The following is a 25,636-nucleotide window of genomic DNA, read 5'->3' on the forward strand; positions in this document are numbered from 1 at the left end:
GTATTTTCATGCAGAGATTTACAAAAATCAAGAGGATCATTTGAAAAGAACTTTACAAAACTGTACAGGACAATACAAATTAGAACAAAAAAAGTTAACAAAGACATTTATAAAACAAGTTGCTCAGTTATTTTTAACATGGATCATTAACGTTATTTGGTCTCCATAGATATTCCCTCGTTAATGAAATTGATAAAATAATGGGTAACGAATATAGTTAGTGTTCCAAGATTAAAACCTAAAACATATAGGATATATGCCAACCCTGACGTCATCTAACAAATTAGGTTTTATGAAGCTTATGAATATCCCTAGGAGAAGGATTGCGAGTTCATTAGAATTTCAAAACAATGAAAATTGAGTATTTACATAAGGTGAGTGTTTAAATAACTGATTCCAAAAAATTAAAACTAGAAAATCCGGTCACTACCTTCTCGTAACAGAACGGATCAGCTGTAGAACGTCATATTTATTAATGACATTCACGGAAGCAGTAAGAAGTAAAATTGAAGGATCCCTAAAGGCGAAGTCTATTTCTGTCGTCGCCATTACATTTCAAGAATCATAGAAATACAGCCAAAATTTAAATACTTTTAATATCTAACTATAAATAAACTTTTTCGGCTAACAACACATTCACATTACAAACAATAGAATGTTGCCATAAAGATTTCAAGAACTTATTCGCTCGTTCATCACGAGGAGCATTGAAACTGAAACTAAAGAAAGATAGCAATTTTTTGGAAAAATTATGGCTTAAAAAATTATTTAATTCAATAATATAATTTGACAAAGAAGTTTATGAATTAAAACGTTGCTCTTGTGCGAAGTGTTCTTCTTACTACAACTATCACTATAAAAAGTTTTTAAACTAGTATTCCTTAAAAACCGATTGCTCTTTTTGAACTTATTGTAGGCTTTTTAAGTAACATTTTAAACGAATTTTGAATAAACTGAATAACTTTTTCCAATGGTATGCTGCATCTAGTTTGTTTGTTGCGTACAAGACTTTTGTTTGTTGATATTTTGAATACTATGAATTGCCGGAAAATATGACAGAAACTGGTAATTTATAAAACTATAAAATATATAAACTTTAGTTTTTTGAAATATTTTTCATATTTTAAAGTGTAATAAAGAGTTTTGAATTTTTTTTTAAAATTGGTCCTTTTTTTATTAAAGAATCATAGTTTAAAGTTAAGTAAGAATAATTTAGAAATATTAAAACAAGGCCACATTTTATTCATTTGCTATATTTTCTACATCACTTTAGAAGAAATGAAAAAAAATATAGTCTTATTTATTTTTCTTGTTTTATATCTCATATGCAGGCCTTTTTAAAAAAAATTAGATGTCCTCTGAAAAATGTTTTTATCCATCTATCTATCTATACACACAAATATATATATATGAAAATATATATATATGCATATATATATGCATGTTAATAGAATAAGTGTAGTTCTGCAAGCTACTCAATGACTTGCTCTTATAAAAGTATTATATAATTGGAATTTCATAAAACTTTCTTCAACAAAAAAAATAAATATATATATATCTGAAATTTTAATGTTATCTAGTTAAGCTGACCAGCGTCCTCATAAAACTAAAATAATTGAAAGTAAATTTTTATAAGCAGACATTTTAAAACTTGCAGTTTTACTTTTCCTACTTAAAAATCCCTCACAGAGATAGTCTAGCAGAAATAATTTTTTTCAGTAATTAGAAAGGTAAAAAGGTGAGTTTTCGAATGCTTTTTTTAGAAATTTTGCTACCAGTTTCTTAGTTTTTTGAGGAAGTAAGTCAACTTAAGCCAAAGTTGCTACTTATCTGAAAAAGATTAGAAACTGGTAGTAAAAAAATTTTTTTTCCTTTCGAGAAGATGTACTCACTGAAACTGCCATTGCTTATTAATAAGTAAGTGATTTATTTATTTATTTTTTGTAATTGCAGTTAAAGTTTATTTTTAAGTTGTTTATTATTAAGTTGTAAATATCTCAAAACTTTTACTTTTTCTGAAAGTACTGAAGAATTAAAATTTTCTTATTACCAGTTCTTAATCTTTTCTTGATAAGTATCAGCCCTGCAAAGGACATGACTAGCAGTTTGCTTACTTCTGCTAAATGTATTTAAATTGCGGATTAATGATTATTAATTGCTAACTACAGTTGATTAATATTTCTGCAATTGAATAATAAATTATCCACATAACTGTATAATTTATTTGATTTTTTTTTTTTTCAGTAAAAATATATTCGTTACCAGCTCCTCAAGTAAAACCAGATCCATTCCTAGCTTATAGTGAAAATTTATCTAAAAGAAGAACTACCATCATAATTGATAATGGTAAGAATAAACTCCGTAAACCTGTCATTCTACTATATTCCTTTACAGTTATATATTTTTATATTAATATATGATATGATTTGAAATCATATGATTGAGATTTTATTTTTGTAAAAGTTGTATAAGTAATTTTTGATGCAAATGATATACTATGGTAATTTAAATGTACTAATACTGATTTTTTTTATAGGTTCTTACATGTGTAAGGCTGGTTGGGCAATTAATGAAAAGCCATCCTTTGTTTTTAGAAATGTCCTTGCTAAATTACGTGGAAAGAAGGTTAATGCTTCAATTCTTTAGATTTTTAAAATTAACAATATTTACTTTATGCAATTTTAGACTTAGTGTCTTCTTGTTTAATTTGGTAGGAAAGTGAAACTCAAGTAGGTAATGACATTAAGAATATTGAAGTTGTCAGATGGTTATTGAAAACCCAGTTTGATAAGAATGTTGTGACTCAATTTGATGCTCAAGTAAGAAGTATTATATAAATTACTTGTATATGATCAGTTAATATTTAATTTGTTTTATCTAAATTTTAATAAATAAAATATTGCAATTGTAAGCATTTAACAATATTATATTTTGAGAAATTGGTGAAAAAAAGTCTGATGACAAATTCATATTTTTTTAATTTTTAGGAAGTAATTTTTGATCATATCTTTAACCACTTGGGAATAAATACTGCTGGTGTAGTAGACCATCCTATCGTACTTACTGAAGCTGTCTGTAACCCAAATTACTCAAGGCAATGTAAAAATTATTTGTTATTTTGAAAAGATAATTTTAAGAATTGAAAATTAATGTTTAATTTAGATATCATTTTATTTAGTTTCTTTTATATAAAGTTATTAATGATGTTTATTTTTTATTCATGTTTTCTCTGAAGCAGTAAAAGGAAAAAATTTAATTGCTCAAAAATTTAAGTATCAAGCTTTTTTTTTTTTTTTAATTACTTAGTGAAATATTTGAAAACATTTTGTTTCACTCTTGCATTGTAAATTAAAGCATAAAAATTCCTAGAAAATTTTTTTAATTTATGCTTTTTTTAAAAATTATGCTTATGCTTTTTTTTTTTTAAATTATAGTAAAATAGCATAAATTAGTATTTGATCCATTTATGTTAATGAGACGAACAATGTGTTGACCTACTGAGAATTTTATAACAAAGAGTGGTTTAAGCAATTAGCCACATTCACTTATTAATTTATGTATATTTTTATATTAACTTACAAAACATAAACATTATAAGATTAATTCATATCAAATATTAAAAAATATTGCTAGAATAAATAAAAATAATTTCTAATTGATTTAATTAAAAAAAAGTTGTTTTGATTATATTATTTGATTAAATGTTTGGAAAATTTACATTTTTGTTCATTTGCAGTGATGTCTGAACTTTTATTCGAGTGCTACAATGTGCCATCAGTTGCATATGGCATTGATTCTCTCTTCAGCTTTTATAACTACAGACCAAAAATAACTGGTAATTGTATAATTTTTTTAAGTTGTGATTTAAATTTAATTGAAAATTAATGCACAGGAAATTTTAATTTTTTTCTTTCTTATTGAATCTACTTATTTTGTTTGACTAAAATTTATTTTGTGGATATTTTTTGAACTTTATAAATGTTTATGTTTGTTATTTGATGCAGCAATTACTTAGAAAATACCTTCTTATTTTCATAATTTTCACAGTGATTTCACTACAGCAGTGTTTCCCAAACTTATGACTTTTAAGTACCCTTTCTAAATTTTTCGCAACGCTGAGTACCCCTAATAAAAAAATGAATGAATTTTTTACTATAAAAAATCACACAAAAAGTAAAAATCACACCTGGCTGTTGACACCACTAATTATTAACTGTTAACTCTGCAAAAAATATCCAATAGAAAAATACGTAATCGTAAATTTTCATGGCTAGCTATGTTTTTAAATAAAATTTTTTGTAATTTTCGTTTGTAGCAAGATATTTCGCATAAGAACGCGTACCCCTGCTAAACTGTTCCCGTACCCCTGGGGGTACGCGTACCACACTTTGGGAAACACTGCACTACAGCATGGGCGACTCACATACTTTTTCCTTTTCTCACTTTTAAAATTGTTAACACGAGAAATTCGGGCACTCTCTTAACCAATTTTAAAAATGCACAAATATCCTATATTTTTTGAAAAATTTTCAAATTCCGCTATTTTTTATTCTTTTCAACATTTATTCAGCTTATCTCATTTCTCTCTCTCTCGTCTTGTTCAGAACTGGCACCCCCTAAACCAAGGAACCCCTTTCAGAACACAATTGAGATCCTAACACATTTAATTTCATTATTTTATGCTTGAATTTAAGATGGAAAAATACCTAAGAAACCATCTTCCACTTCAAAACGAACAAGTAAAAATTAAGCAAATGTCAATAGAGACTTCACTTTATTTAAATAACTTATCTCTATTAGTTCAAAGTATGCTGAAATAATTTTTTTTTTAAATTAGGTAAATAAGTAACAGCCTGATGAAAAAATAGATGTAGAATATTTCCTTGTGATGATGAGGCAAAAATATTTAACGCATTAAAATAAAATGAGATATTACAAAAATTTCTAATTGTATAAATAAGGAAATAAATTTTTTTAAAGCCTATTTGTGTTCTCTTATAATTTTTGGGTATAATTTTATAGATTATAATTTATATTACTTATAATTTTTTGATAACTTATAATTTTTAGATAATTTATAATTCACTTAATTTTAAGAAATCTCTCTATTTTTGGAAAAAGGATTTGAAATTCTCAATTTTTATTTCTGTGATGAAAGCCCTGATTTTATATTTTTTGGTTTATTACTATGTTATTCGTATAATCACTTTTGCAATGTCTTATAATTTATCTTGAAACACTCATAGCTGTGTTATATAACGTTTTTATTTTGCCTGTCTCCTATTTCTTACACTACACACTTTGATTTATAGATTTTTCCCTTATGATGTTTGATTATAATTCGTAAAATCTTTTAGTTGCTTATACTGTTCAAAAAATAACAATGTTTTTTACACTGTAGTGAAAAATTGAATGAGCCACAATAGCACAGTTATTAAGACATTGAAAAACTGGGCTTCTATCCCCATTTGAATCCCATCCTACTTCAAATTGATAGCTATCAGCTTGTTTAAGAAATAAAGGTGGCTGGTTCACAATGCCTCCTTAACCAATAACCTGGCTGTTGCAAAAGTGCTTTACCTTGAAGGTTAAAAGGAACAAAAACAGAAAGTTAAAAAGAAAAATACCTTTTACATAAAGGATTATCTAAACATTTTTAAGCGAAATTTTCTTACTCATTGTATCTTTGCACATATTTTTTAAATCCGTATTCATAATAAATCCTAGTTTTGAATTTTTTTTTAAAAATGTATTAATTTAATAATACCTCTGGCATTTTTTTTTCATTTATAATGTATTTTTAATCATAAATTTTGATTAATCTATAAAATGTATTTTTCATGTTAAAGTATATTAACCTTTTTACTAGTAATAAATTTTATACAATTTTGAAAACCTACTATTTAACTTTGAGGTTTTTTAATTATCTTTATCTGTTTCTTTCAAGGTGTATTTGGATTAATAATATCTCTTGGTCATCACACTTGCCATGTATTGCCTGTTATCCGTTCTAGGTTTGATGTTCGTAATGCTAAACGCATAAATGTTGGAACCTATAACATGACAAATTTTTTTCATCGCTTGCTACAGTTGAAATATTCTGCTCATGCATCAATGATCACTTTAAGCAGAGTTGAAGTAAGTAATATTCTATAATAATTATTATTTCCATTCAATTATTATTATTGGATTATTGAAAGGATTTATGCAGAATACTTTTTGTTTTAAATATATTTCATGCATAGAAAAAAACTGTTTCACATTTATTCTTTTAGTGAATTAGACATTTTTAACCTTTTCATTTCTAGGACATATATTTGGGTCTAGTTTTATAGCTCATATAATTTTGTAGGTTTCTTATTTTTAATCACTGCTTACTTTTATTTTATAAAACTATGAAAAACATTTCTAATCAGAACAGCATTTCAACAGCCATGAATTGAGTCTTAAGTCTAAAAAAATTAATTTATAGAACTTCATATCATCTTTCAAAAAAGGTTCTTTTTTTACTATGATTTTGGAATAAAACTGTATCGGAAGCTTTAAAAAAGAAAATTAAGTTTGTTTTTAAATTAAATTTATATTACTATGAAAACTAATGCTGATCTAAATAGATACAAAAAAAAGAGGCATAGAAGAAAAACTTTCTGTGTATGACAAAAATTAATGTTATTTATGGCAACAGCTACTAGCTTTGAAATAAATTCTATTGGCAACAACAGAAACAAAAATAATTTTTGTTTATTATTCACGAATTATTCATTTTGTTTATTAATTATTCATGAATTAAAAATAACAATAAACATATGAAAACATAATGGCCCTCAGTCGCCATAATTGATGAATTGTTTAAAAATATGCTATTAGAAAAAAGACTAGCTTTATTGACCAGTTCCTCTGCATATTAAAAATAATCATAAACGTATGAAAACATAATGGCCCTCAGTCACCATAATTGATAAATCGTTTAAAAATATGCTATTAGAGGACAAACTAGCTTTATTGACCAGTTCATCTGCATATTACTCTCCTTTGTAATTATTTAATTTAGTTATTGATCAAGTTGCCCTCTAGCAGTTAGCCAATCTTTTATAAATGTTAACTTTTGCGTTTGTAAAATCTGAAAATGCATCATCAAGTATTTGCTATTATTTTTCCTATTCATCAAATCAATGTAAAAAATTAGTCCATCTGAATCAAATTTTAATTTATTTGCATTATTTAATTTATTTGTTAATCTTTGTATGTGTGTAGTGTTGTATTATCTGTGTTGCAATATCTGACAAATTATTAATCCTCATTTCTAATAAATTCTTTAAAATTCATATTTAGAATTTAATTTTGGAACATATGCAATTCAGCCCTAACTTCACAGATGATGTACGATTGTGGGAGAAGGAGGATTATGCTAAACATAATACACATGTTATTCAATTGCCATATGCATCTGTAAGCTTGCATTTTTCTTTAACATTTAGAAAGTAGCTTAAATAATTCTAAAAACAATTTTCCTTTTTTTTTTAATTTTATTGTTTAAAACCTGATTTTATATTATATTTATTAAAAATATCTTTCATCTAGTATAATTCTTTCAGATAGTTAAATGATAGTTCATATTTTATTACTTATCACTCGCTAAATATAGTTTTAATTATTATAATTTTTAGAAATTTGAACTTTTCTGAGTATTAAACAATTAATTAAATGGGAGATTTTTTGTATATTTTATTTAAACTCTCAAATATGTAAATTGATTAAGATGGAATTTTAATATTAATTTATAATGGATTTTCAGCAGGATTGTTACTTACCCAGAAAAGAGAAAAACTGATTAATTTCTTTTGTCTTTCAGAAGTAAATTATTCATGACTACCATTTTGTATTGATTGATTAAAAGAAATATGTGTACTTGAGAAATTTCTTACAAGTAAATACATCCTTAGAACTGTTAATAATATGTGAAATTCATAGACTCTTAAAAAGGAGCAAGAAATGAAATAATTTTACTAACAGTTTTCTCTTTTCTGGATAAATTAGGGTCCTGTTTTAGATACATCTGTTTGTTTTATAAGCTTAACAGTTGTTAACACCTGTGAGCTTGAAACTTTTTATAATGTATTTACGTTTTAGAAATTGAATTAAATTATTTTAAGGAAAATTTCCTTTTTACTATTTAGCTTATATAATATAACATAAACTCTTTTGTGTTTCTAATTATACTTTTAAATAATTATAATATAAATTTTTTTGAAAGTTATATAATAGGGTAAAACATTTCCCCTCTTCTATCCTTTAAACATTTGATTTAACTATTATATTATATTTTTGTTTCTGTTATCAGATTTTTGGATGTATTATAGTAAATGTCATATGACTGCTTGATTTTCGAGTTTAAAAGTTCATTGATTTTTCGCCTAATTATTCTTATCAGTTGCCAGGCTCCTCAGTAAATTCTGCTAGTGGAAAAATGGAGAAATGTGAAACACTTTTGAAACGAGTGCAATTGGCTCGACAAAAACAACGAGCTGAAAAAGTAAATATTTTTTTAACCTTTGTGCATAATATTATTTGTAAACATCCTTTAATATAAAATATTTAAATTGTTTGTTTGATCTAATTTTACAGTCTGATGTATTTGGAGGTTGTTTTTAAATAACAAATAGCTAAGCAAACATTGTGTAATTTTGTTTAATTACCTTTTACCTTTTTTAACTTAATTTGTGTTGTTTTTTGAAATCCTTATAAAAGATTTGTTCCTTGTTCATCAATCTAATAAACTTAGCTTGTTTGTTCAAATGAGACAAAAACTGATTTGTTTGTTGATTTTGTCTTAAAAAAATAAATTGCATTTAAATAAGTGCATGTTTTTTTTTTTTTTAAATTTATAACACTGTTTTTTCTTAGCTTAAATTTTAATTTTGTAACTTTCAAATTTCAGTTAGTTATTAAAACAAAATTGAATCGTTAGAGTTTAAGTTTAAGCTTTTCCTAATTTTGACTGAGTGTTTAACTTTAAAAACAAACTTTTTTTTTGTCCTTTAGTTTGGCTTCTTTCCTGCATTTTAATAATCTTAAAACATTAATTTTAAATAAAATGAGACTCATTGATTGACTTTTTGAATACCAAGCTCATTTTGCAGCAATAGTTTGTAAGTTGTCCAAAGCTTTAATACTAATTTTGATATATTTCTTACAAAAAATAATAAAGACATGTTTTTTCTCTCCATACTTTAATATTAGTGACAAACATATTTTGTTGAACTGATTTTTTTAAACAAATTGCATCTCTATAGATTGCATGTGATGAGGAAAGATTACAGGAGTATCTTACTGTTCAAGAATTACTTGAAGAAGGAGATGAAACTGCTCTTGTAGTAAGTAATACTTCTGCATGTAATGATAATTAAAATTTTGTTTAAATTTTGTGTTTTTCAAAATTATCTTTTGATTCTCACCTAAATGAAACTAAAAATTTCTCTTTTTTTATTCCAAATTTGTAGTTGAATGTTTTATATTTATTTAATGGAAGACCTAAGTGGATGATGCTTCTAAGTGGCATTTTAATGAATTTAAGTAAATTACTTAGAAAATTGACAATAAGAAATGAATTGGGGTGAAGATTAAGCCTAAAGATTTAGTTTTATTTATCCCTGAGGTTTCAACTTGTAAAATTTATAAATCCTTAAGATTGATTTAAACTGTTTGTGCTATAGCTCTGACAATCCAAAAACATTTACACATTTTAATTTGCTGAAATAAGATAATTTTTTCTAAGCATACTTGTGTACTGCTTGATATGAAATTAACTGTAAGCTTACTTTCACTCCCAAACATTTAAACACTTTCTGCTAAAGCTTTTATTTACTTAAATCTCCAAAACTCATTGACTTAGCAAAATAAACCAATGTTGTGTAGTTAAATGTGATTCAAATAAGATCTTTTTCTGAAAAATATCAAATTTTGTCAAATAAGTTATTTAAAACCTCCTTCCTCTGAGCTCTTCAAACTCAAAGCTATCACAAACTTAACATTGATGTAGCTATTGAATTCTTAAAAGAAAAGAAAAAGTTTGTGTTCATGTACTTAATTTTTAAATTTTTGTTCCACAGGCATTACAAGAATTGGGATACAACTCAGCTACTGAACTTCAAGCTGGTATCAAAAAATTGAACTGCAACATCAGAAATCTGAAAAATCTAATGGCCACACATCAGGAAGATAATCAAGTGAATAGTTTAATTTTTTAAATACGTTTTTACTGCTTTATTCTTTTGAAGAATTCTTTGGAGCTTTCTTAAATACAGTTTTCTCATACAGTGTGTCCGTGATTGTGTGCCATAACTAAATGCAAAGAACACCAATGAGAACCAAACATACAATTCCCAATTTTCAAAAATTTAGTAATAGCCCATATTGAAAGTAATCCACAAGCAAAGGAGAGTAGAAAATAAAAGAATTAAGATGAACTGACAGTTTTATGCCTTATTGCAATTCATTATGCTTTTGCAATTCATTCTTCATTATGCAGTCAGGTGAAAAGCTAGGTTGCCTGGGAAGACTTTAGTTAGCCTCTTCCCTAACTTTATGAACTTTTGAAGGCTTTTAATAATCAAAAAGTTTGAGAAATCTATTTATTGCCATTTGCAACTGCCCACTTTAGATTTTCAATCAGGACAATGCCTCCCTTTACATTGCAAAATCTTCACATTGCCCGCCTTTTTACCTGACCTATATTCCCAGGAATAAGTAGAGGCTCAGTAAGACTGTTCAAGCCAAAAAATAGCACTTTCAGTTTATAGCAGAATTGAAGGCCTGCATCATTGAAACCTGGGCTGATAGTATCATTCGGAATGTGGGTTTCCCTGACCCTATAAAAAAGAAACTAATTTACCTGAAGCAGGAACCCATTTTATAAATGAAGAGGCATAGCCACTTCTATGATTTAAAATTTTCACTTAATATTTATGTAATTAAATTTACAATTTACGAAAATAGGTAATTTTTTGTGTCTAAATTCTTAAAAATAAAAACGTCTATTTTAAGCGATGTTTAACATTTCCATACTGAAAACTTCGACCAAACTCATCAACTCTTACTCACCCCCCCCCCTGCAAAGGAAATATATGTCCCTATTGCTGAGTGACGGGAAAGTTCTTGAATTCAAATGTCACATGGAACAGAATGAAAAAAAACAGTAATACAGAATAATAATAATAAAATACCATTAAATAAGAGATAGTAATTTACAGGTAATTAATTTCTTTCATTAAGCTCATTTTACAATTGAAAACAATTCGAATCATGAAGTTGAAAATGCAAATTCGAAGAATTCTTGATTATTCAGACCCGATTAATATATATATATATACGGGGTAGAGAGCCCCCTTCCATTCTTGAGATACTTCCGCTGTCACTGACCTGGAGAGATTTATTGCAAAAGATACAACAATATTTCAGCTATCTCTGAACATATAAACCACTGGATACTGTTGGATACATTTTTGTACTCCAGTATCATGGAAATCTGCTATCTGCACATCTTCATCTGTCAAAAAGTAATGCCTATAAACAAAAAAAAATTCAGTTGCAAGAGCAGATGGAGAAGGGGCAGTTTCAGGAGCGAGGGCATGTTTGTTGCTTAGTAACAACTGTGAATTCCCCAAAAAAAATAATGGGCTATGGTTTTCCTCACATATTAACTTGCATTTCCAATAATGCATTGTTTCATAAATTCAACCTAATTTTGCCTTTAAGTGAACACTTTTTAAGGTTATGTTGTTTGTTGTGATCGTAAATTTTATCCAAGTGATATGAGCAAAATAAATAATACATATATTTCAAAGCTTCTTTTATAAAGTATTGAAATTTGGTTTCCTAATATTTAAAAATATCCACACACAAAAAAAAAGCACCAAAGCTATACTTTTTTGATACTATATCAGAACAATTTTGTTGATCATTTCTAATTAGTACTGATTTCTGAATTTGAATTTTATAATATCCCTTGAAAATAACATATTTATTCTACAAAGATTTACTGAAATATTTTTCTCCAGGATTCACCATTTAAGAATTGGTGTGAAATGTTGAATATAAATAATTTTTCCGATGCCGAGTCATGGATAAGTGAACTTAAATTGAAAAGAAAGGTAAGCATATTAACTTACTGCATTATCTTGCACCTTTTCAGATATGGGATTTGCAAGAAAAAAAATCTTTGCATGTGAAAGTGGGACACATATACTCTACTTATATAACAACCGTTATAATATTTTTTTTTCATGTAACTTGTTTGAAGAATAAAAAGGAATTTTTAGAACAATTAAAATTTTTATATTATGCAAACACAATTTTCGTATTTCGATTGCGGTTACTGACAATCCTTATTGGCTAGCATTGAATTGAACTTACTGAATAGCTTGTACATCGTGATATTTAATGTATTGTAAATATTGCAAAAATTTGATATGTTGCAAAATTTATAATTTGAAAAATGAACTGTGGGATCATCCACATAGTACCAAAGTAAATGAAATTCTACCCGGTATATTGTTTATAAAGTTTTGCGAATCATGAATTTTTATAAGTTTGAATTTTGATACATATTCTTATTGCTATTTTTAGAAAATGAAATCAAAACTTGTATGATGGAGATAACTTGTTTCAAATATTTTAATTGTTCTATTTATTTAGTTTATTTAAAATTATTTTAATCCGATTTACGATTCAATTTACAATTCTTTTTTTTTTACTGTGTAAATGTTTTATGTCTAATATCACATAGTGTGCTAATCTTCCATTGTACTATTTCATATAAAAATTATTCAATCAATGAACTTTAGAATATCTGGCATTATGACTTCTGTGTCTGTTTCATTGCAACTATTTTATGTCATACAGGAAGTATTTGAAGCTCACCAAAAACTGCAATCAGACAGGTTGAAAAGTACTCATATTGGTGGTTTTAGTTCAACAACTTCAAATGATTTATTTGGTGGTAAATATATTCATTATACACTCTCAATTACCTATACTTTTATACACCCGTTTACACCTTTATACTGGATCTATGTTTTATGCTAGTTGTTCTAAGGTTTCCAATCCAACATGGTTAAGCATCCTTGTGCAAATATACCTTTTTTTGTGTTGTGATATGCATTTTCTCTTTAATAAAATGTTCCAGTTATTCTACTTTAATTTAGTGCCATTATATTTGGTGTTATGCAGAAATTACTTTACTTTTATTGCCTCTAATGTATAAAATTTTTATAATAAAGACTAGCAAAAATTTGGTTAAAATCAAAGGCTTTTATTTGGCTTTAGAAATGTATTGCTTGTAGAAAAGTATTCATGAGTTAATCTTGATAGAAAGAAAATAAAAACTCGAGTATCCTTTAATAAGAACTGCTTGACTTAATATTTTATTTCTTTTTGTAATAACTTCAGTGCATTTTACGGATTACAAATTATTTTTTCAGGTATATTTGCTAACCCTCTAGAAGTGAAATCATTACAGCAATATGTAAGTAAAATGAGAACTTGTGTCTTTTCCTCCAGTAATTTCTAGTTGAGTTGTTTTTTGTTTGAAAACCATAAATAAATTAAAACATAATTTGTAGTTGTAAGTTCAATTTTAAAACTAAAAACTGTAGATAGCTTTTTCTGTGTGGCAAATTTTCACCAAAAATTTTTTATACAAAAATATTATTTTTCTGATTAATAATTGAAGGGTATGCAATCAAAGATTTCTTTAATAGATTTGAGAGTGATAATTCTTCTTGCATTGTAATTCTCAGAATTATCAAGTTCTATAATTTAATTAGACAATACTTAATGAAAATTCTGTAATTATTTCTTCTCTTTACATTTTATTTAATATTAACTATATTATTCCTTGATATAGTTATTTTAAACTCTTAATTATTTGATAATTCTCAGTATGATCAAGTTCTATAAATTAATAATGCAATACTTAAGAAAAATTCCATAATTCTTCCTTCATTTTATTTTATATACTAACTGTGTCATTTATTAACAAAGTTATTTTAAACTCTTATATACTTGTTAATTTTCATAGTAATTCTCAAAATTATCAAGTGCTATAAATTAATTATGCCTTATTTAATAAAAATGTTGTAATTCTTCCTTCATTTTATTTTATATTAACTGTATCATTCTTGACTTGAATCAGTTATTTTAAATGATAAAACTTAAGTTTATATTTCTTAATAAAAAAAAGTTTTAGAAAAAAGACTGCCTTGATGCTCCATATAAATAATGCAGCAATATTTGAGTTCAATGATAACTAAATTCTATGTTTTGTTTGTATTATTTTAACTTAACTTAAATAACTTATTCATTTTTCGATTCCCTATTGAAGTTGATATTTTTGACTACCATATCTAATCATTAATGCCTGTGAAGGTTGCCAGATATACTTCTATATTATTTTAAAAGATAAAAAAATAATATTTTTCATTATGATTAATAGACTATGGAGTTGGAAGAAAAGAAAGAGCAACTTAAAATATTAGATGAAATCATTGCTGAATACAATCGTGAGTTTTCAAAGTAAGTATAATAGAAATAGAATAAACTATTTTGACAAAATGTTTTAAAAGTTTTTCTTTCTCCCGCTATTAAAAAGGTAGCCAATCTTATATTTTTCGCAAACATTATTAGACTAATAATCTTATTTCTTGCAAGTGTCTCAATAATTTTACTAGTGTATGTGCCTTTTTCAGAATCTGTTGATAACAAATAGCTTAAATATTCCCCAATGGAATGAGAGCGATATTAATTAAATATTATATAGACTTTTGTGAATATTGTATGTAATTTTTGTTAATTTGATTTATAAATTAAGGGAAATTTGTAATTTTACTTTAGAATAAGTAAATTATTGTGATATTTTAACATTCTCTCTGAAAAAATTTTGCTTTTTAGTTTTCTTTTACTTTATATTAATTACTTCTTTATTTTTGAATAAATCTTCAATGTATAATAAGGTATAATATATATATATCGTATACGTATTATAACGTAATTTTCTGGTAACCCTAATTCATTGTGTTTTCTTTCCCTTCGAAAATGTGCTATGGTTAATCCAAATTAACTTTCTTTTTAGAATGCACTGAACATTGTTTCATTTGCTAGCTATAATAAACAACTTTTCTTTTTCTTATTTTTAAGTTATTACCAATTTTTAAAAATATTCTTAAATGTCCGATTTTGTTAATCATTTTGAAACAAACTGTTGGTTTGCCCCGAAGACAATAGACATATAACATGAATGTTCCAATGAATACTTTGCATGATAAATGTTTTCCTACTTCAAAAATCATTGCTAAAAAAATGAAGTTTATCTATTATATTATACTCAGTAGCTAGGATAAAAATTCATAAAAAAATTTCTTTATTTTAAGCAACTCTTTAACTTTAGAAATCATTAATTTGCACTCTCATTACAGTATGAAAAAAAAATTTCTATTACTTTGAAAGAAGTTTAGAAACACGTATGAAAATATACACTTATAGAAATTTTATTTTATTCAGTTTATATTGCTAGAACTGAGATTTTATATCTTTAAAGGGAGGCTGTGATCTCTGTACATTATTTCATTATATAATACTGTGGTGAAAGCAGTTTCGTAATGCAAAGGAAAATATAGGTCATACTGAGATTTTCTATGTGCAACCATGTCAGATTGTGAAATATTTTTTTTAGTTTGTTTGAAAATAATGTTCTTTTTTTTTCTTTACAGGTCTGAATCAAATTTTTCTTTTAATCTGGCAGAATATTATCAGCTACATATAGGATTAGATAGAATAAGGTAGTATGATGTCCATAGTTTTTAATGTTACAAATAGTGTGTTGAAATGTTTTCACTGAATAATTTCAGATTGTATTTAATCAGCAAAACTGTATATATTCTGTGTTCCACTGTCGTTTGTATAAAACTGTTAAATTATTAACTCACTCAAAGAGTGAACTCACCTTAAAATCTTTTTAAATTTTAATGATAACCTTCAACTCTTATATTTGTAATAAATTTCATTATAAATTGGAAATTCCTAAACTTACAATTTACATGCACATTTATGTTATTAATCTCTTTATGGATTCACTCAAAGTAATTCATGAACAGTTTGTTTTAGTTGGCCCAATTTTAAATTATTAACAAAATTAACAATAGCACACAGATTACCCAACCATGGCCAAGCACTTGGCCCCATTTTTCACGGGCTCTCTCTGTTTTAATTTCCTTTGTAGGAATATCACATTTTTTTACCCTAGTCAGATAATGTGGACAGTGTCTGGATTGGTTCCCCTCTCACCGTCCATACCACAACCAACTAGGATACTTTCAGACACATTTAATGTACACTTTGCTGCTCATACATACCAGTTGTTAGTCAGCAACTAGGATTGAACTCATGACCTCTAGCTCTTCATTAACGTTTACTCCACTGGAGCATAAACATCAGCAGCATGAGATAAAATTTTTCTAACATTAGTCTTAGATTCCTCCTACCGTCTTAAATTAATAATCGTTTTTAATGCTTTAGATCAGTGTTTCCCAAAGTGTGGTACGTGTACCCCCAGGGGTACGGGAACAGTTTAGCGGGACTACGCGTTCGTATGCAAAATATCTTGTAACAAACGAAATTTTCAAAAAATTTAATTAAAAACAAATCTAGCCAGGAAAATTTACGATTACGTATTTTGCTATTGGCTATTTTATACAGAGTTAACAGTTAATAATTAGTGGTGTCAACAGCCAGTTGTGATTTTTAACTTTTGTGCAGTTTTTTTAGTAAAAAATGCATTGATTTTGTTGTTAGTGGTACACAGCATTAGGAAAAATTTAGAAAGGGTACACAAAAGTCATAAGTTTGGGAAACACTGCTTTAGATAGAGCACATCTTGAATCAGTTATGTTCTTATCTGCAATTTCTTCATGCTTATCATAGGAAATATCCCATTTTTGAATCAATTTTAGTACAATGTTGTCTTCGATTGTTGTTTCACCACAATTTGTGTTTCCATTATCAATCTGAATTTGTTCTTCATAATCGATTCTAGGAAAAACTTCCTGCATTCATTCTGATAAAAGTTGATAGATATGATTCGTGATTCATCTGAAACCTGGGTATCTTCAAGATCAGGAATATATTTGAAGATAAATGTTTCTTTACAGAAGGAGCAGTTACACTGCAAACAATTTATTTTCATGCTTTTCTAAGCAGTTTACTAGTATCCTACAAATTAATGGTTTTTTTCCCTGTTTATAAGAAATTAAAATAGAGTTGTTGATGATTGAATCGGGAAAAGATTTCTAAAAACTTAAAAAGATAAAAAATTTGATTTTTACTACATCAAATTTTCGAAATATCCCAAAACTTGGGCAAACATTCAAATTATAGATAACATTTTAACATTAGTATCAATAGGAAATTCAAGTAAAATTAACATGACTTTGAATTTTTTTTTTTATTTCTTGTTATCCATGTTCAGATTAAAAAGAGTAAACTTTTTTTTTACTGCACTCATGTGCAAAATTCAAAGCATGTAGTAATTACTATAGGTAGTACCTAAGAGCTACTGAGTTAATATATGATTCCTTTCATTTTAGTTGTGATAAAAGTCCAAAATTTCATAAAAAATTTCAATTATGAATCCCCTAAAATAAAAGAAAAACCAAGTACTACTTCAAATTATAGAATTTATACGGAGTCAATTATACCCAATGTTGTAAATCAGGTATTACGTTATTTTTTAAAAAAAATTTTTTTAGTAATTTAAAATTGAAGTTATAATTAAAATAATTTTATGAAATATGTAACACATTTTCGCACAACACATTCATGTTCATTTTGTATGTTTTTAAATTTAACCTATAATAAAAGTTTAAAATTAACCTATGATAACAAATTTCTATCCTTTTGCAGAGTTCCAGAGATTATTTTTCAACCAACAATGATTGGTGTTGAACAAGCAGGAATTGCTGAAACTATTGAAATGGTACTAGCACGCTACAATCCAGCTGATCAACAAAAGCTAGCTGAGGTAAAATAATTTTAGAAAAATTATGAAAAGTTCTTTAAATTATTTAATTATGGTAAATAATGTTAATCTACCAAATGTTTAATCATGGTCATTTCAAGTTAAGTGAATAACAAAATTAAGTAAGAAAAAGTATAGCCTAGATTTAAAATTATTTAGACATTACTTTTTAAAAAAAAATTAATTGCTAAAATTAAAAATCCACTACTTTTCACTGTGTTTTACTACTTTTTTGAAAAATTTCAAAATTTGTACTAAGATTGTTTCCTTGCTAATGATTTTATCTGTAAAAAAAAGAATAGCAATAAAAAAATGACCTGTAGAAGAAACTTGAAAAATTTAATTGCAATGATGGATGAATTAAAACAAGTTTTTGAAGAATTAAACTTTCGTTATATGAAATAAAATCTGAGAAAAAAAATAATTGATGGTAATTTATTACTTAAAATTTTTTTTATGTTAAAAATTGTACTTTTGCTGCAATATTTTTACAAAAGTTCTGGTAAAAGTATTACAATAAAAATACACAATGTCCTCAAAGTATATTTAAAAATTTAACCCTATGCTGTTTAAGTTTCTCATTAAAATCTATGTTTTTTCAACAAAAAAATTTCAGCTCAAATTGTAAAATGTGATTTACCCTATCCATAAAATATCTAGCATGAAAAATCAAAATGTGCTTATTTATTTTTGAAAAAAAATTAAGAATAAAAGGAAGCTTATCCGGCTCTGCATATGAATGTGTCATTTTACATAAACTTACAAAATTTCAACAAAATGTTTTTTTTATTTACAAAATGTCATCCAATTTATAAAGTTTTTAAGCATTGGGTATTTGAATATTTTCAATCAACAATAACTTTTTGTTATCTGCATAACTATAAATCAATAGTAAAGTGTCTAGATTATAGATGTCTCTACTTTTGCTCTTAAATTGAATTGCTACTCTTTTCTTAATTTTATGTAAGAAATTCAATATAATGTATTTTATTTTCAGAATGTTTTCATAACTGGAGGGTGTGCAAACTTACCATTAATTAAAGAAAGAGTGGAAGCAGAATTACTATCTATAAGGCCATTCAAGTCTAACTTCACTGTACAACTTGCTGGTTAGTCCTTTTATAGGTCCATTAATATTAAAAGGCTTAATCATAAGAAATGAAAAGGCTAGTTAGTCCTTTTTATTTTTTAGTTTTCCTCTGCTTTGAAGACAGGAAAATTAATAACGACTTTATCTCAAAATTACATGGGAAAAAAGGGAAGAAGGCTTACCGAAGGAATAAAATACCACATAGAAACATGGGGTCACATACACTAATTGGTGCATATGCAAATTATTCGTAAAATTATTCTGCATCATTTTATTTCTACTACATTTCCACACTTTTCACATCTACCTACGATAGGAAATCTCGAATTTTTCACCACACTGTTAGGGCAAATACATCCTGTATGTTTGTGAAGGAGTCACATTATATTGTTATAATGCTTGTCTCTGGGCGTGTGATGAAAGTCATTTAGCATCTATTGTAACAGTAAAATTGGTCATAAATGTGTAACATTTGTGGAACTATGAAAATAAAATAATGTAGAATGACTTTTAAGAAATATTCTTATATTTTATGCAAAAATTGTAACCTCTTCTTGCAGATGAAGATGGCCTTTCCCATGTTCCTATGTTTTTGCTTCTTTTTGTCTTTTCCCTTTTCCATATTATTTTTTAGAAAAAATTGAAGAACTAAGGGCAATGTATAAAATAAGTCTCATTTTTGGAAGAGTGTTTTTGTTGTAAAGCGCCATGGATCAAGTATCTTCTGTTATCTGACGAAAATTCTGGAAACTTGTAAAGTATCTTTCTGGAAACAATAGTAGGGTACAGTTTTATGTAAAATTGTCACTTTTGGATAAAGTTTATGTTAATTTATTGAACTTAAGTTAGTTACCTAAGTTAAGTTACCTAAGAACTTAACTTGTTTGTTAAATTTACCTTTGTAGACTTAATTCATGTAATCTTACATTTTAAAATTAAAAATTAGTTAAGTGCATATTACAAATGCATCAATTTGCCCCCATTCATTTTGAACTCTTTAAAATGTGTCATTAAAATTATTGTATTTTTTTGTAGGATTAAATGAACCCCTTATTTAGCTTCAAAATAATAGATTTTACACTTATTGATTGTATAAGTCGAATGTTGGATTCAGACTTGTTGAAAAGCAAATTTGTAACCAATTATAGTACTTGGTTAATCAAAGATATGCAAAACATAGTTTTTGAATACAGCCTTTTAATTATATAATATGATTTAAATCCGCCAGATGAGATTGTAAACATAGTGTCTGAAACTTACGCTGATCAATGGTTTTAGATTTCTCAAATCATTAGTACCAACTCGAAAAACACACAGTTATAGTGTAAAACGTTTTATTTTATTATAAGTTCTGATTCTGTCATAATCGTGTTTTTTTTCCTTGAGTTTATATTCATCGTATAGATTTGTGTTTTTATTTATCTATAATAAATTTCTGAAACTGAGCCTCATATAAGTTTCTAAAAAAATAATCATGTTAAAATGAATGGCCAGTGCATAAGTTGATTCCTTACCTTTTTTGTAATTTAGGAGCTCAAAAAATATGGTATATAATATGTGGCTATACATATACATATATTACTATGTAATGGAGAAAGATTCTATGTGCATTTGACTATATACAGTTGTCTAGTATACTTAGAAAACTTTTCTTTTGACAACTCTATTTTACTCTCAAAAATGTTACTTAGAACCTTCATCCACTAAGCTCTTCATTTGTTTTCTTTTGAATTTATATTGTTTTGTTTAATTTTCTTCTTTTAGATGATGTAATGCTAGATGCTTGGAAAGGGGCTAAGAAATGGGCCACAAGTAATGACAATTTAAAGAAGTTTTCTATCACACGTCAAGAATATGAGGAAAAAGGTGGTGATTATCTTAAAGAACACACATGTTCCAATCACTATGTCAATTTACCACCTTTAGTTCGTAAAGGGCTCGTCAACCCACCCACTCCTGTACCTCCTCCTAAATCAGAACAAAAAGTTTCTTGATGAACTTTTTAAACTGTAAATTTTGTAAATATGTGTAAGATAAAGATCTTTTATGTAATCATCTGTTTCACTACATTTTAATTAAGTCATATATTTTCTTTGACTGTGCAATGAGATATAGTGTATCCATGTATCATACCCGCTTAACTTTGCTAAATACAGAGAATCAAAGTTATTATGCAAAGTGATATTATTGCTGAATCCAGCCACTATAAAATCATCATGTGCTTAGTACCTAGAGTCTTTTGCATCGTCACTTTTTTAAGCGATATTACGATAGATTAAGTAACTTCAAATCGTTCATTTTAACTGTTCCATTTTCATATAATAAATACAAAAAAAAAATTTTGGAGCACTTTGAATTTTTATTTATGTATATGATTTGAAACACTTTGGAGTCAATACGAGTTTCTAAAACTGTTGTTGGTAACAATAAGAAGAATTACATATGGGGGGCTATTTCATAAATAAGGGCCGTTTGAAAATAAAAACCAAGTGAAAGAAAATTTTCATGAAGCAAATTTATTTTTTGATTCTACATACGTTTCTCTTTTTTTTTTTCAAAATAGTTGCCAATTTTGCTTAAACACTTATCATACCTTACAACTAGATTTAGAATACCCTCTTCATGGTAACTTGCCGCCTGCTCCGATATCCAAGAGGTTACAACCGTTTTCACGCCTTTGTAATTGCTGTACTGGTTGCCGGCAAAACAATGTTTAGAACATCGGAAAAGATGAAAATCTCTTAGCGCAAGTTCTGGGCTGATGGAGGTGGTCCAAAACATAGTATTTCAACTCTATGGTCCAAAACTTTCAATCCGAAAGAGCCAGAGCCGTGATGGCTCAGGGGATAGAGCGTTCACCTGCCAATGTGGCAAACCGGGTTCAAATCCCAGTCTATACGAATTCCGCATCCGATGTGTACCTATTAAAGTACACAACAAAACGATCTTAATTTTAAAAAAACAACCCTCGTATTAAATAAGTGTCAAAGGAATATAATTTTCTTTTTTTAACTCAAAGTTTATTTTATTTATCCTTTACATGTAAAAACAAAGCAATTTAATTGTTGGAGTAGGTTAAAAAACGATCTCAGTCTTTAGAACTATGTTAGAATGTGTGTGTGCGTTTTTTTTCTCTCTACTTAATATTTAAAATCTAGTACACTATTTGTGTTGTCTGCATAACTTTTGAGAAATAGTGCCTTCAACTAAGTAATTGTTCTTCACATTCCAATTTTTAAATATCGATGTTTTAGACAATATCAATATTTATTAATTCTTTGGACAAACGAAAACTTTAAAAAACAGCTATAGATAACAATATCAGTTGTGGGATTGCTCGTTGAACTTGAGATTCACATTTTGTGTTTTAAATTTTTATAGACATTCCAATGTTAAGCTAATGCCCTTTTAGAGAGAGAAAAAAATTGCAATTTTATTTGCAGCCAAAATTATGAACTGAGCACTTTTTTCAAAAACAAAGATGTGCATGGTACAAACTGACTGGTGTATAGAATAACAGTGAAGTCTAAGTAACCAATGCTTTGCAAATCTTTTTCTCCTCCAAACTATTTGAAAAAAATTTTATTACTGAAGTTAATTGATATTTATAATGACATAATGAACTGATAAAATCATATTCTATTGCTATTAAGTAATAATGTCCCAATAATGATTGCCCATTTGAAACATCAATTGAAGAAAAACGAAGTTAAGATCTAAATATAGCTGTTTGTTCTGTTTTTGTTTCTCTAAAGCAGAGGTTCCCAAACTTTTCTTTCTCGTGGACCACTTTCAAAGTTTTACTATTTTCGGTAGACCCCCTGCTGCTACATTTCTACTGTATTCTCAAAACTCCTAAAAAATATCACCCTAAATACGGGGGTGTTCAGAAGAAAAAAAAAGTAGCACATTTTCTTGTGTCCTATTTATTAAAATAATACTTCGTAATTACTAAATATAATAATTACTAAAATAATAATCGATTCACTCACAGTCACACTTTTATGTTCAAAGTCCCGGAAAAAAATGAGCAACGTTTTGTTCTTGGTATTCGTATTTATACTACCTGCCTACGTTGATAGGTAAATCCAAGCCAAAATTTTTGTTCTTTATTATGAAAACCAGAAAATTTCTCGTGAACCCCACTTACAACTTGTGAACCCCTGTTTTCTTTTCACGTCTACGTGGACCCCCGTGTGGTCTCCTATGGAACCTAGGGGGTCCACGTGGACCACTTTGGAAACCTATGCTCTAAAGCATTTAAAATTAGTTACAAAGCTAGTAGTTGAATTATTTATTCTGATTTTTTTTTTCTTTGGTCAATTATTTTTATATCTTTAAAGTATACATATCTGTGTAAATTTATGCGCTGCCCCTCTTGAATATAAATGCGCAAAATCATTAACTGTGATAACCACCTGCATTTTTTAGTAGGTGTACAGTGCGCAAAATGAAAAAACGGAACAAGCTGAATAACTTTTGATCTAATAATCGGATTTTCATGTACTGGGAATTAATGGTTCGAGGGTTTCATCTTAAACATGCTAATTAATTTGAGCAGACGATATTTAAAGTTAGGATTTCAGACTTAAAAACGTACTTTCTCTGAATAAAAAAAATAAATTTATTTGCAGATTTGAATTTTTGACTCTTAAGGATCAATTCCAATCTGAAAAATGTGGTCCTAATTGTTCAGGCAGGAAAGCAATCGAAAGTTTTGACCCCTTATTTTTAATTTTCGAGTATCTCGTTATATCTAGAGAAATTTTTAAGGGGAGTTGGTCGGGCATATATCAATAATGCTAAAACTGACCTTTTTCGATGTACTTTTTTCTAAGAAACTACTTATGATATCGCTTTAAAGAAAATTTAGGAATATTTGAGATTATATCAGTTGTATGCTGTGATAATGTTTTAGCGATAATAGGAATACTTTTTGAGTTATGAAAGATTTTTGATTAACCTTTTTTAAAAAATCAAAAATGCTCATTTCATAATTTTAAAAAAAAAAAAATTCTGCCGAAGATATGTATTAACAGTTATCACGCACGGTGTAAACACGTATATGTAAATATTCTGTGAAAAAAACTGAAGTATTATCTTGTTTAGATGAGGAGAAAAATACATAGAAAAAGGTCAGTTTTAGCATTATTGTTATAGCCCCTACTGACTCCCTAAGAGAATCTAAAATAAAAAATCACACTAAAATATAAAATCTACTAAAAAATCTCAAATTCATCAATCTAAACATGAGTCCTTCAAAAAAATAATATTTTACAATTATTCATTATTTTCCATAAATTTCTTTTATGATAGTCGAAAAAAATTTTGAATTGTGAGAGGTATACAAATTTTTGCATCATTTTAAAAAATTTAATTTTAAATGACAAAATACAAAGATTGAGTGATTTAGGTCGAATAGTCATCGAGAAATCCAAAAATCTTTAAATATACGACTTTTTTAAAATTAGATAACTCGCAATTCAAAAATATACTTTAAAAAAAAAAAGAAAGTCTGATTTAATACAATGTTTTAAAGCGTGATTTTTCTGGCTTTTGTTGATTCAAATTTAATCGATCACTTTATCAAAATGTATGTTTGGTCATCTTATTTTAGTTTGGTTACGATTAGTCTTCTCTAATAGCTCTATAATATTTTCTAGGTTATCATAGATTGTTTTAACCGCTTCTACTCAGTCTGACACTCCACCGAATTCGAGAATCAGACTTCACTGATATACCAATGCTTTTTACTTTTTCGTATCGATTAGTTGATCATGAAAAATTAACATAAATCGCTCGCAACGTTCTGAAAAAGTCACTGCCAGTGTCTCTTGGCTGACAGCATTTAGTAAACAAAATAAAAAAAAATGGAACACTCTGAATAATTTTTGATCTTATGATCGAATTTTCACAATCTTAATGGTTTATCAGCCTTACCTTAGATCTTCACATGAATTTCTATTATGTTGCATTTCTTTAATATTTTAGTATAAAGTATTAATTTATTAACTTTTTATATAAGTTCTTGTTCATGTTTTTTCTAAATTCGTTAAATACTTATTTTCAATAAGTTACTGAGTTTTCTTTCTTTTTTTTTTATTTCATCTGAATTAATTTTCTAGTTTTATTTTCATCATGTTCGAAATATATAAGTTATGCAGGTTTTACATAGATTAAATTGAAAAATGTTAAATGCTCCTTGAAAAATGTTCAAGAATTTCTACATACACCAGTAGATGGCGGGATGTCACTTTCATGTGGATGCAAAATTACTAATAAATAAAAATCATTATAATAAGTAAAAATAAAGTTAAGTTTTCATTTCCCAGTAAAATATAATTTGTCTAATTTTAAAGATTTTCTGCTTATGTAGGGGAGAGTCGGGTAGCCCCGCCCACTGTCAATTTCATATGTATAGAATATTTTTTCAAGTCAATGGGCCATCGGACATTAATTAGACTGAACTGTTCCTTTTT

General features: G+C 27.1%; 2 protein-coding genes across 2 annotated transcripts in view; one reads left to right on the plus strand and one right to left on the minus strand.

The window, feature by feature from the left end:
* The window catches only part of LOC139424835 (E3 ubiquitin-protein ligase UBR4-like), a 21,541-nt gene extending 20,696 nt beyond the window's left edge, over positions 1–845 (minus strand). The window contains exon 1 of the mRNA XM_071179873.1: positions 431–845. Within this exon, the coding sequence (XP_071035974.1) occupies positions 431–549 (119 nt within the window). The 5' untranslated portion in view covers positions 550–845. The remainder of the gene's footprint in view (positions 1–430) is intronic.
* On the plus strand, positions 814–21,209 carry LOC107449008 (Actin-related protein 5). The gene is made up of 19 exons (XM_016064400.4): positions 814–1,065; positions 2,245–2,346; positions 2,537–2,625; positions 2,715–2,819; positions 2,988–3,099; positions 3,737–3,835; positions 5,948–6,138; positions 7,333–7,449; positions 8,432–8,533; positions 9,294–9,374; positions 10,110–10,226; positions 12,057–12,149; positions 12,901–12,997; positions 13,479–13,522; positions 14,492–14,571; positions 15,765–15,833; positions 17,953–18,070; positions 19,065–19,176; positions 20,922–21,209. The coding sequence occupies exons 1-19, from the start codon at positions 1,053–1,055 to the stop codon at positions 21,149–21,151; spliced, it is 1,971 nt and encodes a 656-aa protein (XP_015919886.1). The 5' UTR covers positions 814–1,052; the 3' UTR covers positions 21,152–21,209.
* The last annotated feature ends 4,427 nt before the right edge of the window (positions 21,210–25,636 follow it).

Source organism: Parasteatoda tepidariorum, chromosome 4 (genome assembly GCF_043381705.1).
Source record: "Parasteatoda tepidariorum isolate YZ-2023 chromosome 4, CAS_Ptep_4.0, whole genome shotgun sequence".
Taxonomy (NCBI): Eukaryota; Metazoa; Arthropoda; class Arachnida; order Araneae; family Theridiidae; genus Parasteatoda; species Parasteatoda tepidariorum.

What these genes read in the sequence shown, in the direction of transcription:
- LOC107449008 (XM_016064400.4), top strand. An exon ending in TACCATCATAATTGATAATG is followed by an intron (nt 2,347 to 2,536) that starts GTAAGAATAAAC and finishes TTTTTTTTATAG; the next exon opens with GTTCTTACATGTGTAAGGCT. An exon ending in TACAATCGTGAGTTTTCAAA is followed by an intron (nt 14,572 to 15,764) that starts GTAAGTATAATA and finishes TTTTCTTTACAG; the next exon opens with GTCTGAATCAAATTTTTCTT.